Source organism: Carettochelys insculpta, chromosome 6 (genome assembly GCF_033958435.1).
Source record: "Carettochelys insculpta isolate YL-2023 chromosome 6, ASM3395843v1, whole genome shotgun sequence".
Lineage (NCBI taxonomy): Eukaryota > Metazoa > Chordata > Testudines > Carettochelyidae > Carettochelys > Carettochelys insculpta.
The window spans coordinates 8899971-8914404 of record NC_134142.1 but is presented as its reverse complement, the minus strand read 5'-3'; the positions used below and the strand labels follow the sequence as shown (position 1 = coordinate 8914404).

Below are 14434 nucleotides of genomic sequence, written 5' to 3'. Positions count from 1 at the left end.
AGAAGCCAATAAATAGCACAGAAGTATTTATTCAACATAGTAGTGCTTGGTTACAGTTTAGTGAAGAACAACAAATAGGTACATTCATTGGCCACAGCTTACTGTTGCAACCGCCTCTCAACAGGTTGCCAAGCTGAGAAACATTGTTCAACCATTACAAAAGAAAAACTGAACGAAAGGCAACTATGCATATAAAAAAGTCACTGTACTGGTCAACTATAAATTACTTCAGTAAAACACGAGGCCAGCCCCCATCGGAGCTGTCAGAGTTCAGAAATTAATGGCCATCCAGACAAATCAATAAAACCAAAAAGTTGCTAATCACTCACTAGTACGCACTTAAGCAACGAGACTCACGGCCCTAACCTGCAATCCTAATGAGAGGAAGATCATATTGTCGTTCTGTGCGTCAGTGCAATATGAACAATGAGCCTTTAGCCCTTTTTTTGCGCAACGCTCCCTTCCCTCCAAAGGAAACTTAAAGTGCTCCTAGTGCTTTGGACTTTTATAAGCAAGAACAGGGGCAAGTAGCTGAACTTAGCGTCTTTGGTGACTTATGGGAGGGGAAGGAGAAGGCTGCGGCAGCAGTTCCAGTCCCTGGCTAGCTTCACCATAAAGTCAAGCAGTGATCAAAACAGAGCAACCAGGTTGAGTCCCAACATAGGCCATGAGATGGGTTTCACAACGGGTGTGAACATAAAAAGACCTGGGAGAACTGTTGCCCTAAGTCCTTCCTGCCTCAAGTACGGACGTGAGAAGGTTGAACTGATCTGCCAAAAAAGCCTCAGAGCCTTCCCACTCCAGAGCATGGGTTGCCTTTGTTTGGACCGGTGAGTGAAGAGGAAGGGTACGTGTACACTTACTGGGAGATCGACTGAAAGACCTGTGAAATTGATTTCTCTGGGATTGGCCGTCGAGCCCCTGTACTCCTCCTCTCACAAGTAATAAGGGAGGTCACTGGGAGAAACGTGCCTGTTGAGCTGCCTCAGCAAGGACAGACCTCACAGTCGACCACAGAGATGCAATTCTAGCTCTGCAATTACTGTAACTAGAATTGCATCTCTGCAGTCGACTAAGGTCTAGTGTAGACCAAGAGAAGGACCTGGGCATACGCTGTATGCTTCAGTCCAGTTGGTCATTTTCTGGATGGGGTCATATGCCGGGGGGCACCCCTGGTCTGCCAGCTGATTCACACTGAGCTCCCTTACGGCAAGGATGTAGGTATATTTTGAGTGCATCCAAAATATTCTTTACTACTCAGATCTGGAGGCCTGGCCCCACATCTCCTCAACCTTGAGAGCCTAGAGGTCATTCCTGGAACATCACATGGGCCACAGGAACGTGCAGCTGTGAGCCTGGGAATTAGGCTTTTAAAAGGCCAGGTGCCGCTTCATCCACGTCTCATTGCCAGCAGTATCCCCTCTTACGGAGTGGGTCACTTCCGTGCTGTCCTACAGACTACGACACACTTGAGTCTCGGTCCCCTTTAAAGTAAAAACTTCACCAAACATCAAATCCTAATTCAAGTTTAAAATCTAAGTCCCCTTGGAAAGTCCCTGCAATGGATGAGCAAGACCAGCTCAAGACCAGCTCCTGCCACCAGCAGCGTACGCCCATCCTTTCCAGTTTAAGTGTCTAAAGGGAATGCCAAGGTGGCTAGGTACGGGGTGGGGTGGGGTGTGTGTCTACACCAGCTTTGCTACAGAGGCATGCTTTGATGTGGGGGAGCTAGCAATCTGTATGGACCAAACAGTGTCTCTTACAGCCCAGTCTAAAAGCCACACTTGTGCATCCTCATTGCCATGTTTCACTTGCCTATCTTGAGTAGGGTGCTTCTGGACACAGTTAAAAACGTGATTGAGACACCAACATTTTGCCAGATTACAATCCTGGCTGTTAAAAAAGCTGATTCCATTCAATGCTACTTACTGGAAACACCTTCTGGTGCACATGCTGCAGCGGGATACCAACATTTACCAACACTTCAACCGGGGGGCGGGGAGCCGCTAGTTCAGGCTGCCCTCCTTTTACATTACATTCAGTGGCATGTCACGTAACACTAGCTCCATGGACACATTGCAAAAAGACAGGAGAATGGGATGTTTTGAGACAGTCCTAAATAGTAGCATGCAGGTACCCCCCTGCAGGCTTTGAGAGTCTGTCCAAGAAAGCTGCCATGAAAGTGAAGGGAACATTTCTTGCCTGAAAAAAATGACCTCTAGTTTATTGTTAGAGGAGTTAAAGTTGCAATTCTAACCCAGGCTGATTAAGCTCCGATTCCAATAGGGAAGGCAGCAAACAGACCTTAGCATGAAGGAGGCTGCATTATGGATTAGGTTGGGGCCCAAAAAAAAAAAAAAAAAAAGTCACAGCTCTGACTTTCAGGCTAGTAAAAAGGCTTCTCAAAGCCCTCACAACACCCATGCTTTTAAATTTGTTAATCCAGAGTCTTGCTAAGAGTACTTGAGTCATCTGCTGGCACAAAGATCAAGTTAGATTAAGACTGCATCCCCAGTGCAGATTCAATGTGTATTGCGAGTATGGCACATGATACATTCGGTAACTTTCTTCATTAGGGTTAATCACACAGTTTCTCTGAAGAGGGAGACCGTCCTGGGAGCAGACCAGGATGCAAAATACAGAACCGTGTAGCAGTCCATGCTCCAGTCATTGCAGGACGACTGCATCTCTCCCAGCTACAGACGTGCAATTAAAAGCGTCACACAGAACAGAGGCAGGCTGTTCCCAAGGGAAGTCTGGGGATGCGCAGCTAAAAAGTGCAAATATGCATTGGATGTTGGTCTAGAGAGTCAGCTCTGGTGCTTCTAGCTGCCAAAGAGCATCTTGAAGAGACTTAAACCCCCCCCCCCCGCCCCAAACAAAAGCTCCCAGACATCTCTCTCCCCTCTTTGCTACACCGTACCGCAAATAGTTTCACACACTGCACGCAGCCCAGAGCATCCAGGTCCCGGTTCCAGCTGCAAGAGAGAATGGAACGTGCGTGTGGATGGAGTTAGATGTTCCAAAAGACGATGGGACCCACCCCCCGCCTCAGCCTCTATGCAAGAGAGGCGAGTTGTGGTGGGCTTTTCAGTTCTGTGATGTGGAGTACGAGCTGTGGGGATGGTTTCCTTCCAGATCACTGCTGCATGTGAAGAGCAGTGGGGCGGCGTCTGGCTTCGGTCTGCTCAGGTAGGGGATAACCGGATAGCTCTCGCTCTCGGGCAGCGCGCCGTACCAGTCAGAGCACTGAGCGGGAGCCAGGCTTGGGAGAGAAGAAACGGGAAGTACTGGTTAGGGATGGGAGTCGGGTTAAGGCAGGATAGTGCTGGAATTTTAACAAAGACAGAAACCTGAAAGGGCGTTGGATTGAAATCCTGGCCCGATGCTGGAAGTTTTTGGAGGTGACCAATGATTCTGGGTGCCTGCCTTAGTAGTGCAGTGGGTGAACCTGGGGCTGGGAGAGGCAAGCTGCTGGGACACATTCTGGGCCCCACCCCGCTGCCTGGGGCCCCATAGGAGCCAGGCACTCCACTATTGCAGTGGCAGGCCATCCTTGACCCCACAGGCAGTGCATGACGCCAGCTCCCCAACCCCTCTCACTGCTCAAGGGTGGGGAAAGGAGGCAGAGTGTCACTCCAGCCTTCCCGGGCCCTGGCTGGGGTACTGGGAAGAGAGACGGGGCATTCTGTGCCCAGCCCCAGCCTCCAAAGAGCTGGCAGCACAGCCCCAACAGGGCTGAATCCCAGACAACCTGGGGGGATGGGAGGGGGTGGGGGGCACACACTGAAGGGGGACAGAGGCTGGGAGATGGAGTGAAGGAGGGATCAGACTGGCAGATTGGTAAGGCATCACCACTTTCCCCTGCCTACTACACCCGCTGCCTATGCGGCTTGACATCTTAAAGGCCCCATCGTTTTCAGAGGGTCGGTGTCTGGCACTTAAAGGTGGTCAGACCTTTTCTGGTGGGGGTCACAAGCCAAGCATTACAAAAGGCCAAATACACACAAGTCTGGTCACTTGTAAGGCTGTTGGTGCTTCATGCCGAGATGCACTCAGGGAAGTGCCTGGATTTTAGGCAGAAGATGAGAACACTGCAGCTACATTTTCATACATCTTTTGTCTCACAGCACCAATTGGTCCTCCAGCAGAAACTCTACCCAGGACTTCTGGCATCTTGCCAGCAGCGTCCCTCCAACTTTTTCAATCCATGGGCGGATTAAGTTTTGTTATGGGCACCATCACGTGTGGATGTGCACCGCCACTAGAAACACATGCTGCCCGCTGCAGGCGCTCTGCTAATTGCTCGTGGGCAGCCAGACAAGCCCTCAGCTTATAAGGAACACTGCTTGGAAGTCTTTCCCCAGGACCTGGGCAGTGTTTAGTTTCCTGTAAGCCTCTATGCAATTTAAACAAAATGTCTCAGTTTAAACCAACAAAAAAACCCAGCTGCCTCCCCTCCCCTCCCCTCCCCCAATTTTCAATGGCATCTAACACCTATTACTACAGTTTACAGCTCAGGTCCCTCATGTACACCAAAGCTTACGTTAGGAGCTGCCTTGCCTATTTGGGCTACTGGATTCTAGGCCCCTCTAGCAGGGAAGGTTCTTTAGCTTAAAGTAGTGCAGGTGTTCGATCCTCTGTCAACACAACGCAAGAGTCAAATGGCGATTCTAGCTAGTCAAACAGTTCTCGTAACCTACCTTCCTCCCTCTCGGGCACCAAGCCTTGGCAAGTCGTCATCGCTGTCGTAGCGCCTTGGATTGTCAAAGAAGTATGCTCTGGAGTTGTAACTATGGCTGTTTATCATGCCAGCGGGTGTCTGTTGATCAAGGGGGGAAAAAAAAAAAAAAGTGAGTTGGGTTTGTTTAAAGAAGCACCCAGGTTCTATCTAGAGATTATGGGGGCACGAGTGTGGGCGGGGGGGCAGGAGAACAATTATATAGAGTAAATCAGACAAGTTCCCCATGCAAAGAGCAACTTGCGGGGGTTGGGAAGTCTCTGAACCCAAGAGCAACTAGCTCATATCCTACCAAATTCTGTGATAGCCTCTGTGCCCGGAAGAATAGCACCACAAAGGTTGTGGGCACAAGCTCCCAGAGGAAGAGGACCACTCCAAACACCACATACTCTTCACCGCTGACTTCTTCTGCGTGCACCTGTGAACACAGTGGTTCTGTTTCAGCTCAGAGAAGCTGGTTTTTAGACTAGCACTTTTCAAAAGCCAAACCAAACCCTGAGCTATACCCCGGAGAGATGGGATTCCGAAGAACAGACTAGGATGCAGCACACCAGATCTGTTCCAGAGCCCAAGTCTATAAGGAATCCCTATTAACGCCACACACTACAATTGCCAGACTTAGAACGGTGGTCCCACTAGGGCAGTAAGTGGTCACTGAAGGGCCACTACCAGTAGCTACACAGTCCAGCAGCAAAATTTGCCTGCGAAGTTCACTCAGTTCCCGGGAAGGGGCAAAGGGCTGGGCTAGTTCTTTAGTGTAGAAAGTGCAGGCCCCTCACCAATAGAAGCAATTCTCTCATGTTAGGCATCTTCTGGAACTTTACCAGATTACTGGGAGGAATGTCTTACATACCAACACCAAGGTGTTCAGTGATGGGCCAGCTAGAACACCACCCATTGCCTCTTGGGGAGGGGGTACGGTGAGAGAGAGAGAGAGAGAGAGAGAGATGCCGTCTCTACATTTCCGTGTCCCAGTGGATTCAGACCACCGTGGCGGGTCAGAGAGGCTCAGGACCCACATTCCTTGAACCTATGCGCTTGTGGGACCGCTCAAGAGAGATTCAAATGCTGCTCACTGGAACACCCACAGCTAGGTTTTGTTTCTCCTGGTGGTGCACAGTCACCCATGCTTCTGTGTGCAAATTTATTCAGCACATGGCTGAAGATGATTGGAAGGAACATAGGTCAGTGGAGATCCTGAGCAACCTCTCCATCTCTATATTGCAGCATAGTCTAGTGCCAATGCACCAGCTCTAGTGTGCTTACTTGCACACAGCTTGCTGCCAGATCCCGGATGTTTAATCTTGTGCACCCGGTGAGCATTTAGATACAGGGCATGCAAACGCCACTCGCTGCACCTGACTATTCTGGCTAGTCACACACGTCACTAGCTGTTCCCTGGAATACAAAGGAATGATAGTGGTCACCACAGAAATCTAACACTTAAGACATGTGACAAATTAATGGGGGAGATTCAGACAGTAGCTGTGGGTAGCAGACCTATTGCTCCTTAGACTCAAAAGGTTTAGAAGGCTGTTCATTTAATGTATCAACTTCAGGTGAGAATTGCCTGGTTTTCTAAGTTTTTAGGGTCAAGTCCCGTTATCCACATTGCTACCTGTTGACCCTCATGTTTGGCACCCTGGGGATCTGACACGATTTTTTGGACAACGAAAGGTCAGTATTTTCTAGCACATTAACACGCGCTGCTTACTGAGCTCTTAGAGGACATTTGGGGTAAGTTAGAGCTAAAACAACAGCACAGAACACAGAGCCAGACGCGACGACCGGAAACAAACTTTATGGGACTGCAGGAAACTTGGCCACACCCATAAGTAGTCATCTGGCTAAAACCAACATCATGCTGGATTACGGATGTTGCAGATACGAGAGTTCCAGATGAGAGAGGTTCAACCTGTGGTCAGTCACAGGCAGCAGATGTGTCATATCAGACATTACAACCCTGTTAGAACTGGTTCATTATAGGGAGTCTCAGGAACTGTGATATGAAAGCTTAGGACTCTACTGCACAGATCCTGAGCATTGATTTCCCGCTAGCCTTGTTCCCCAAATGCCTACCCCTCAATATCATCAGTTACCTTATCTGAGAGGTTATCCCAGCCGTAATTAAATGGACTAGGAACGTTCTCTGGAGATATGGCCACGGCTACCAGATTGTAGCAAGCCCTTGAAGAATACAGAAGAACAACTACAGACCCAACGAGGATAGCCTGGCAGACCGATGTGCCCTAAGAACAGGGGAAGAAGCAAGAGATGTTAAAAACCCCTAGTAGGCTATAACACAAATCTTCCCATAAAAGTTGTGATTTCATGCAGGGTAAGTTATGCAGCAGACCCAGAACATCTACGCATTACATTAGCTTTAAATATTTCAGGGGGAGCCTGGTTCAGACCCTCGTACTGATCTGGTGACATGCTGACTGCAATTGTCCACTTCCACACGACCGTTTCCTACTGACCTTTAGGAGGAGAGGTAGAACTTGGAAATTAAATGGTAGAATCCCTGGGAAGCTATTCCAGTACTATGCCACCAGAACCTAGGGGTTAGTTTTTGCAAACAGCTAGAGCTTGGTTATACTCAAACAGTTTGGGTTTGGTCTTCATTGTTAATAGCAATGTAGCATCACTGATCAGTGTGAAAGCCCCAATATAAAATCCTTGTCAGTGCCATTATTTGGTGAGCACAGCACACACTGCAGAGAGCTCTACCAGGGTATGTGCTCCTGCATGACAGACATCTGTCAGGGATGATCTGGATGGCGCTTGGTCCTGCCACGAGGGCAGGGGACTGGACTTGAGCACCTCTCAGGGTTCCCGACAGTTGTAGTGTTCTAGGATTCTATGTTCCCTCAAGTGGTGAAAGTCATGGCCAGGTGGGGGAAGGAAAGCATTTCCCTTATCCTGAAGGGCCAGCGAAGCCAGAGCTGACTTGCTCAGTGCTCCCAGCTGACGGAATGGGGGGTACATCTGTACACCCCTTGAGCTAGTGCAGAAATCTCTGGAAAATTGTGAAGATGGGGGGGGGAGGGGACATCATTTCCTGTAAGTTGAAGGCCTGGCTGGGCACCAGGGGCGATTCAAAAGCCACCCAGCTAAGTAGTGGAGTGCCCACACACAGCAGCCTGCGTTTCTCATCGGTGGTGCACATCCCCACATATGTGGAAAAAAAAATGGAGATGGGGGAAGGAGGCAGGGAGAGGGGAAGCCCAAAACAAGGGGCAGTTCGTCCATAACGAGGTGCGGGCTGTGACAGAGCGGCATTTTGCTTACACACAGCATTGCAGAAGGAAACAGATTTCAAGGAACACTTAAGCTGCCACCGGTAATCTGGCCAAAAACAGGAGTGACTGGCTGAGCCACAAGGGTTCTTTACCTGCTGGAGAAATGAAACTCAAGAACCGGGAACATCTAGTCTCCCTTCTTTGGGAAACGGGGAGGGGGGGAAGGGGAGAAAGGCAGATCATTTTAGCCCCTTTTCGTTTCTAATCTACAGCTGTAGAAAGGTGAAAAAAAAGTTACCTACAAACCTAGAAGAGAGGAGTAATATAGAGGACAGCCAGAGTTTTAATACTAGAATGGGTTGCGAGTAGATTTAGTTTACGGGCAACGCTTTAGCAGAGAATTGTAGTTACTATCAAATGCCTGAACACGAAATCACCTTGGTGTCAGACAGCACCAGACGAGCCACCTGGATACAAGTGACTTAAAAGACTCCATGCAAAAAGGGCCAGAGTTAGAATAAATCTTCTGTTGCACCAACAGAGCTGAATATTGCTGGGGGTGGGGGGGCAAGCCCTTAATTAACACAATAAGAGAGGGTTCAAGAACTTTCACTAGCAAGACAAGAACTATTCAAGACTCAATGGAAGATGGTTTCCTAGAAGGCTTCTGCCACTTCCCCATTACGACAGGCGTTTATGCCAAATGGGATAGTTTTTCCTTCAACTACAGAACACATTGAACAGTTTGAATAGTTCCAGACCAGGACCTTCGTGCTAGATGCTGTGCGGACACTGAGCATAGAAGAGGCCATGGCCTTGGACTAGCGCCAGCGCCCCCCCCCCCCCCCCAATGTGCTGAATTGAATAATCTCCGTGACTTTCAAGAGCGCTGACCTACCTTTGACTCGAGGTAGACATTTGCCGACGACATTTTTGCAAGTTTGCACATACAACAAGCTAATGAAATGGCACAAAGAATGAAGAGGCTGTCGTTGACTAGCGCCTGAACGAACACGGTCCATCTGAGCTGGCTCTCCGGGACATCTCCGTGGACAAGCATTGCACAAGTTAAATTCACAACCAGGAAGAGAAGGCTGGTGAATATGGAGGCCAGATACAACAGAACCCTGGGAAGGAAAGACAAGTTGATTGAACAAAACAGTTGGAAGATGTCTTCACCTCCCCACCAGCTCCCTAATTCGTGGTCAATTCATCTCATGTCCAGCATTACTCTCCGCCTGCCATAACAACTCAGCAGGCTAGGAAGTGTGAAAGGTAGGCTACGACCATGCTGAAGCCAGTTGATATTGGCATAGCATGCAGACTGCTGGGACTTAATATCTCTCAGCTGGGAGAGGCTGGCCAGGAATCCCGAGTCACAGGCTTCCTGTGTCTTTCGGGCCTCAAAGTTTAAGGTGCAAGATCAGAACTTACTGTTGGGTTAGAGCAACAGGTGATTTCAATGGAGAGGTTCTAAGAGCCCATCAGCCTTGGTGAACCTGTTGCTGCAAACAGTGGTGCATACATTTTCCATTAACAGTTTACCTCCCAACACAGGCCAGTTAGTTCTTGATTTACAAGTCTGACCAACCCAGTCTTAAGTCCCACCTTCTGCACAGACAGATGTACTACTAGGACTTCACAGGCACCAGCCACTCCTCTTGCTCAAGCCTATGTGGGTTATGCCGCAGTACGGGTTCATCACAAGGGTCCAGAGACTTAAGACCTCCCTTGCTGGTTTATGGCTAGATAGGGCAAGTCCCAGGAGTGTTATGATAGGGTTCTCAGCATCTTCGTGTGTGACTAATGGGCTAGAGCAATAGCAACCTCCCAGGAATTACAGCAACACAAGCACCACTACCGTGAGCGCTCACAGGCAGGATGTGTCTACCCTGCAGCTAGACACCCAGGGCTGCCCAGGCCCAGCTGACTAGGGCTGGTGAGCTGGGTTTGTTGCCGAGTAGATGGTGGGGCTTACGCTGAAACCCAGGCTCTGTGAAGTTCAAGGATCCCTGAGCTCAGGCTGCAGTTTGAGCTACCAAGTCCAAAAACAGTCCCACTGCTGGAGCCTGCTGTACCAGGACAGGGAGGGTATTTTCACGTTGCTTTAAAAGTACACCTACACAGCAATTATAGCTGCAGGGAAACTGTAGCAACAGAGGAGGGGCAAATCAAAAGCTATAGCTATGGGAGTCCCTCACCCCTCAACCACACAGGCAGCCTGACTATCTGAATTGGGTGTCTAGGAACTAGCACACAACTTCTTGGCTTTGCTTTCCCCCCCGCCCCCACTGTGCTCAAAAGGGGTTCAATTAAAGAAAAAAAAATCGGGGGAAGAGAGACCAGAGCTATTCCTATGAAATTCTAACAGAGGCACCAGTAAATTTCAGACAGACACTGTACTTTAATACACCCAACAAGAGCATGTTTGGGGTAGCAAGAAGAGGAATGACTTACTTGTACTTATTGAATTCTGCTGCACATTTGACTTTGAAAATAACCTACAAAAGGAAGAGTTTGGAACGTTACTCTAACACGCCTATAGTTACAATGGTACAGTTCACTGTGAAGCTACATTAGAAGGGGATTCTGCTCAGCCATGGGGCAGAAGAAGGTTGTCAGAAGCAGCCCTGCAATCTAGTTCTCCATACTCAATACCCATTGTGGCCTGTGACCATTGTCCAAGAGAAAGATGCCCTGTCTGCTGGGTGACCTGAATGGGTCACAAGGGTTTGGGCCAAACACAGCTGTCTTAGTAGTCGAGTCATTTATGAATCCAATTATTCTTTGGGGAGGAAAAAAAAAGCCACATTACAAGTCTTGTCTCAACAGGGGGCATTCAAAATGCTTTGTTCTCAAGGGCTTTAGGAGGAAAGAGGGATGTACCACCAGCAGCTGGATAGGGACTATACTGTTGAGCAAACAGAGTTTGTTTTGTGACATTTTGAATATTTTAGGGCCTCAATTCCATTCAGTTTCCCTAACCCAGGAAGGGCTTCGGCTGCTATTCTTAACGTCCAACTTCAGGAACTATTAGCACTCATGGAGAACTATATTGCAGCAGAGTATGTGCATTTCAGCTTCTGGGCTTCTTCGCCCAGGAAACAGGCCAACTGGCTATAGCGGGTTTGCCGTGATTCACCATGTATTAGGAGGAAATTCGTATGAGGGCTGAAGTCCCAGATATGTGGACTTCTGCCAAGTAGAAGATGGTTATCTAATTTCAAAGGGCTACAAATGTGAGAGAAGGTCAACAATTCAGGTGATGTTTTGTGCTTTGGAGGGGCTTTCCCGTTGGGAAGGGAGCAATATGGACCAGTTGAGAGCAGAAGCACCGCTCTTCCATAAGAGGAATTGAGCACATGTATCATACCAGGGTACGAGCAGGTGTCATCTGTGCCCTGTAACCTTGGCTACCTTCACGAACAGCCTTCCAGCATGCACACCACACCCTGAGTGTCACTACAGCCTGCCAGCCTTGCATGGGTTACATGCCAGTCTCCCCAGCCTTGCTTACTCTGCAGGGTGACCCCAGCAGCGTTCCCTGTAAGCTGCGGCACTTGGACGGCTGCCCAGGAGAGATTCAGGCGTCACCCAGCTGATTAGCAAAGCACCCACAGCATGTGTTTCTATGGGTGGCGCAAGTCCTCATATGCCTTGGTGCATAACAAAGTTTATTCCACCCACAGATTGGGGTGGGGGGAGTTAGAGGGAACCCTGGATCTCAGTTGTATGTCCTGTACTGCCCAGTTCCTTGAGATGGTACAGAGGGTTTTCAAATTCATTACTCCTTTGAGTGGACATGCACATAAAACTTGTCACCCCAGAGTTACCCAGACACTTCAAATTGAACCACCCACCAGATTCAACAGTAAAAACAAGATTAGCTACAAAGATGGAGTACACAAGAGTTGAAAATGGTCACAAGACAAAAAGACAAGAGTTTAATACCTGAACAACAAGCTAGACCAGAGCCAAGCAGAGTTCTCACCACATACTTCCAGCAGTCTTGCTGCAGAAAGTGATGGGCATGGAGAGGGGTGGTGTGTCTTCAGGTATGTGTGTAACCCACACACTGAGGGATGCGGGTCACTGTCCCATGTGGTGGCACCTAGGCCACTTACAGAGAAAGAATGAATCTCCTTTGCAGCCCTAGCTGAGAGGCAGTCAGTTTTTAGCTTGGGCAGTAGAATCACCTAGACTAAGCTCCAGAGATCCCAGGTTCAAGTCTGCCTGGGGGCACTTACATTCATTTCCCCTTTCTGTACTTTTAATCCCTCTAGAAAAAACATTTCTAGCTGGGAAGCAGGAGTTACATCTTATGTGGGAGATGCTCTCTGTGCCTTTTTCCTCTTGTGAGAGCTCTGTTTCCCCGTCCTGTTTGATTACTTTGTTTACCGCCTAAGCACAAATTATGCAGTGCACACGTTGCTTTGGTCAGGGCAGACATGCTTGCCAGCCTCTGTTTGGGCAGTGTTCCCTGTAAGCTGACTGCTTGGGCAGTCACCCAGCAGGGATCCAGCAGCAGCCCAGCTGATTAGCAGAGTGCCTACAGCCAGCAGAATGTGTATTTACAGGGGATGCACGTAAGATTTATTCTATGCATGGATGTAAGAGGTAAAGGGGCTGCGGGGCTTGAAACCTGTTAACACCCTGCAGGCACCGTATAATTTCACATACTATGTTGTCTCACATTGCATCAGGTGGATACTGACCAGCAAACTGGGAGTTGTCAAATGACACTTTACAAGGTGTGCCTCGTACAAGTGTGATGACATTAACATGTAGCATGGGAACCCAGGGTAAGCAGAACACGCCTGAAATGCAGAGTAAGAGTTCTGGTCTGAGTGGCTTTGGGTTCAGCGGCAGTGCCAGCCTCTTCCGCATGGCCTCTTATGCCCCCAGCCAAGCCAGCAGCTGCAGCCAGGGCCATGGTAAAAGCCTCCCAAGGAGGAGCCCCAACCCTTCACTCTCCTTGAATGGGGGGCGAGGGGGCCTGGAAGTAGCCCCTGGCTGAGGCCCCCAACCTCTAGGACATGTTGTCCAGATCAAGGGGGAGATCTGAGGCTCCGCACAGCGGCCTGGGCTCCCAAGATAGCACTTCCTGCTGCCTGAGCAGAGGGCAAGAGCAGGGCCTTTTGAAGAGTGGCTCTCCCTAGCGCAGGGGTACAGTTGGTCACAGTACATCCATGGGCTTTGGGGCAGGGAAGGACAGGGTCCAGCAGCTTATATTTGATGAACTCAGCAGCTCTGGGTGGGAGTCCCTCAGATTGAGGCTCTGCTTAGTGTAGCTCCTTTAGCTCCCGCACATCCTCCAGAGAAGAGGGACTCCCAACCTCTGCTGAGGGGGGCAGCGACCCACCAGGGAGTCACTCCTTCTAGATGAAGCTTAGCGCTTCACTCAAGAATCGTCATACTGGCGCGTCCAGAGCTTTCACCGAGGACAGAGCGTGTGTGTGGGGGGGGGGGGGGTGGTTTGAGCTTCTGTGAGGCTCACACTTCAACCCTGTGGCTCCTTTGGAAGATTGTAGGGGTACAGGGCAGTTGTCCCTGTAAGCAGAGATTATTTGGGGGCTGCCCAGTTGAGCAGTAGACCACCCAGAGCCAGCAGCACGTGCTCTACAGGTGGTCAAATCTGCACCCACCTCGGGTGGGAGAAGATTTGTTCTGCACACCATGGATGTAAGACAGGGGGAATCACTGGCACACAGAACAGATATACAAGTCTCTGCCTAGAGAGATTCACAAGACAAGACCATCACAACTCCCAGTTCAGTAAAGAGCCCAGCTTGAAGCGATGGGGTAAGATTCAAAACCCAGCCAGCAAGTAGAACGGCTGCTCCTCGTGCTCAGGCGGTGTGGGCTTAACACAACCACCTCACTACTTCAGAACAGAAGAATCACTTTCCTTTCTCACACACTGGAGAAATAGTAATGGAGAGAGAACCGTGCTAGTCTCTATACTATTGAAGCGAAAAAGCAGTCCAGCAGCACTTTAAAGACTAACAAAATAATTAATTAGGTGATGAGCTTTCGTGGGACAGACCCACTTCTACAGACCACAGCCATACCAGAACAGACTCAATATTTAAGGCACAGAGAACCAAAAAGAGTAATCAAGGTTGATAAGCAGTAATATATTATCAAGGTGAGCAAATCAGAAAGTGGAGGGGCAGAAGGGGGAAGGTCAAGATTTATGCAAAAGAGACCCTATAATGAGCTACAAAAATTCCCCATCCCAGTTCAAACCACATGTTAATGCATCAAATTTGAATAAGAGATTTCAGCAGCATCTCTTTCCAAAGTGGTGTGAAATTCCTCTCCAGTAAGACACAAACTTTCAGGTCATTAAAGTTGTGGCTGACCAGTTTGCGGATCAGGAGTGTTTTTGTGTTTGTTTTATGCCCATTAATTCTTTGCCTAAGAGAGTTTGAAGACTGTCCAATATACA

General features: G+C 49.1%; 1 protein-coding gene across 1 annotated transcript in view; it reads right to left on the bottom strand.

Annotated features, from left to right (window-relative positions):
- Positions 1–17: 17 nt before the first annotated feature.
- The window catches only part of GPR137C (G protein-coupled receptor 137C), a 28106-nt gene continuing 13689 nt past the window's right edge, over positions 18–14434 (bottom strand). The window contains exons 2-7 of the mRNA XM_074996218.1: positions 10441–10484; positions 8882–9110; positions 6841–6990; positions 5034–5159; positions 4704–4822; positions 18–3265 (exon numbers count right to left, since the gene is read on the bottom strand). Coding sequence (XP_074852319.1) covers positions 3091–3265; positions 4704–4822; positions 5034–5159; positions 6841–6990; positions 8882–9110; positions 10441–10484 — 843 coding nt within the window. The 3' untranslated portion in view covers positions 18–3090. The remainder of the gene's footprint in view (positions 3266–4703; positions 4823–5033; positions 5160–6840; positions 6991–8881; positions 9111–10440; positions 10485–14434) is intronic.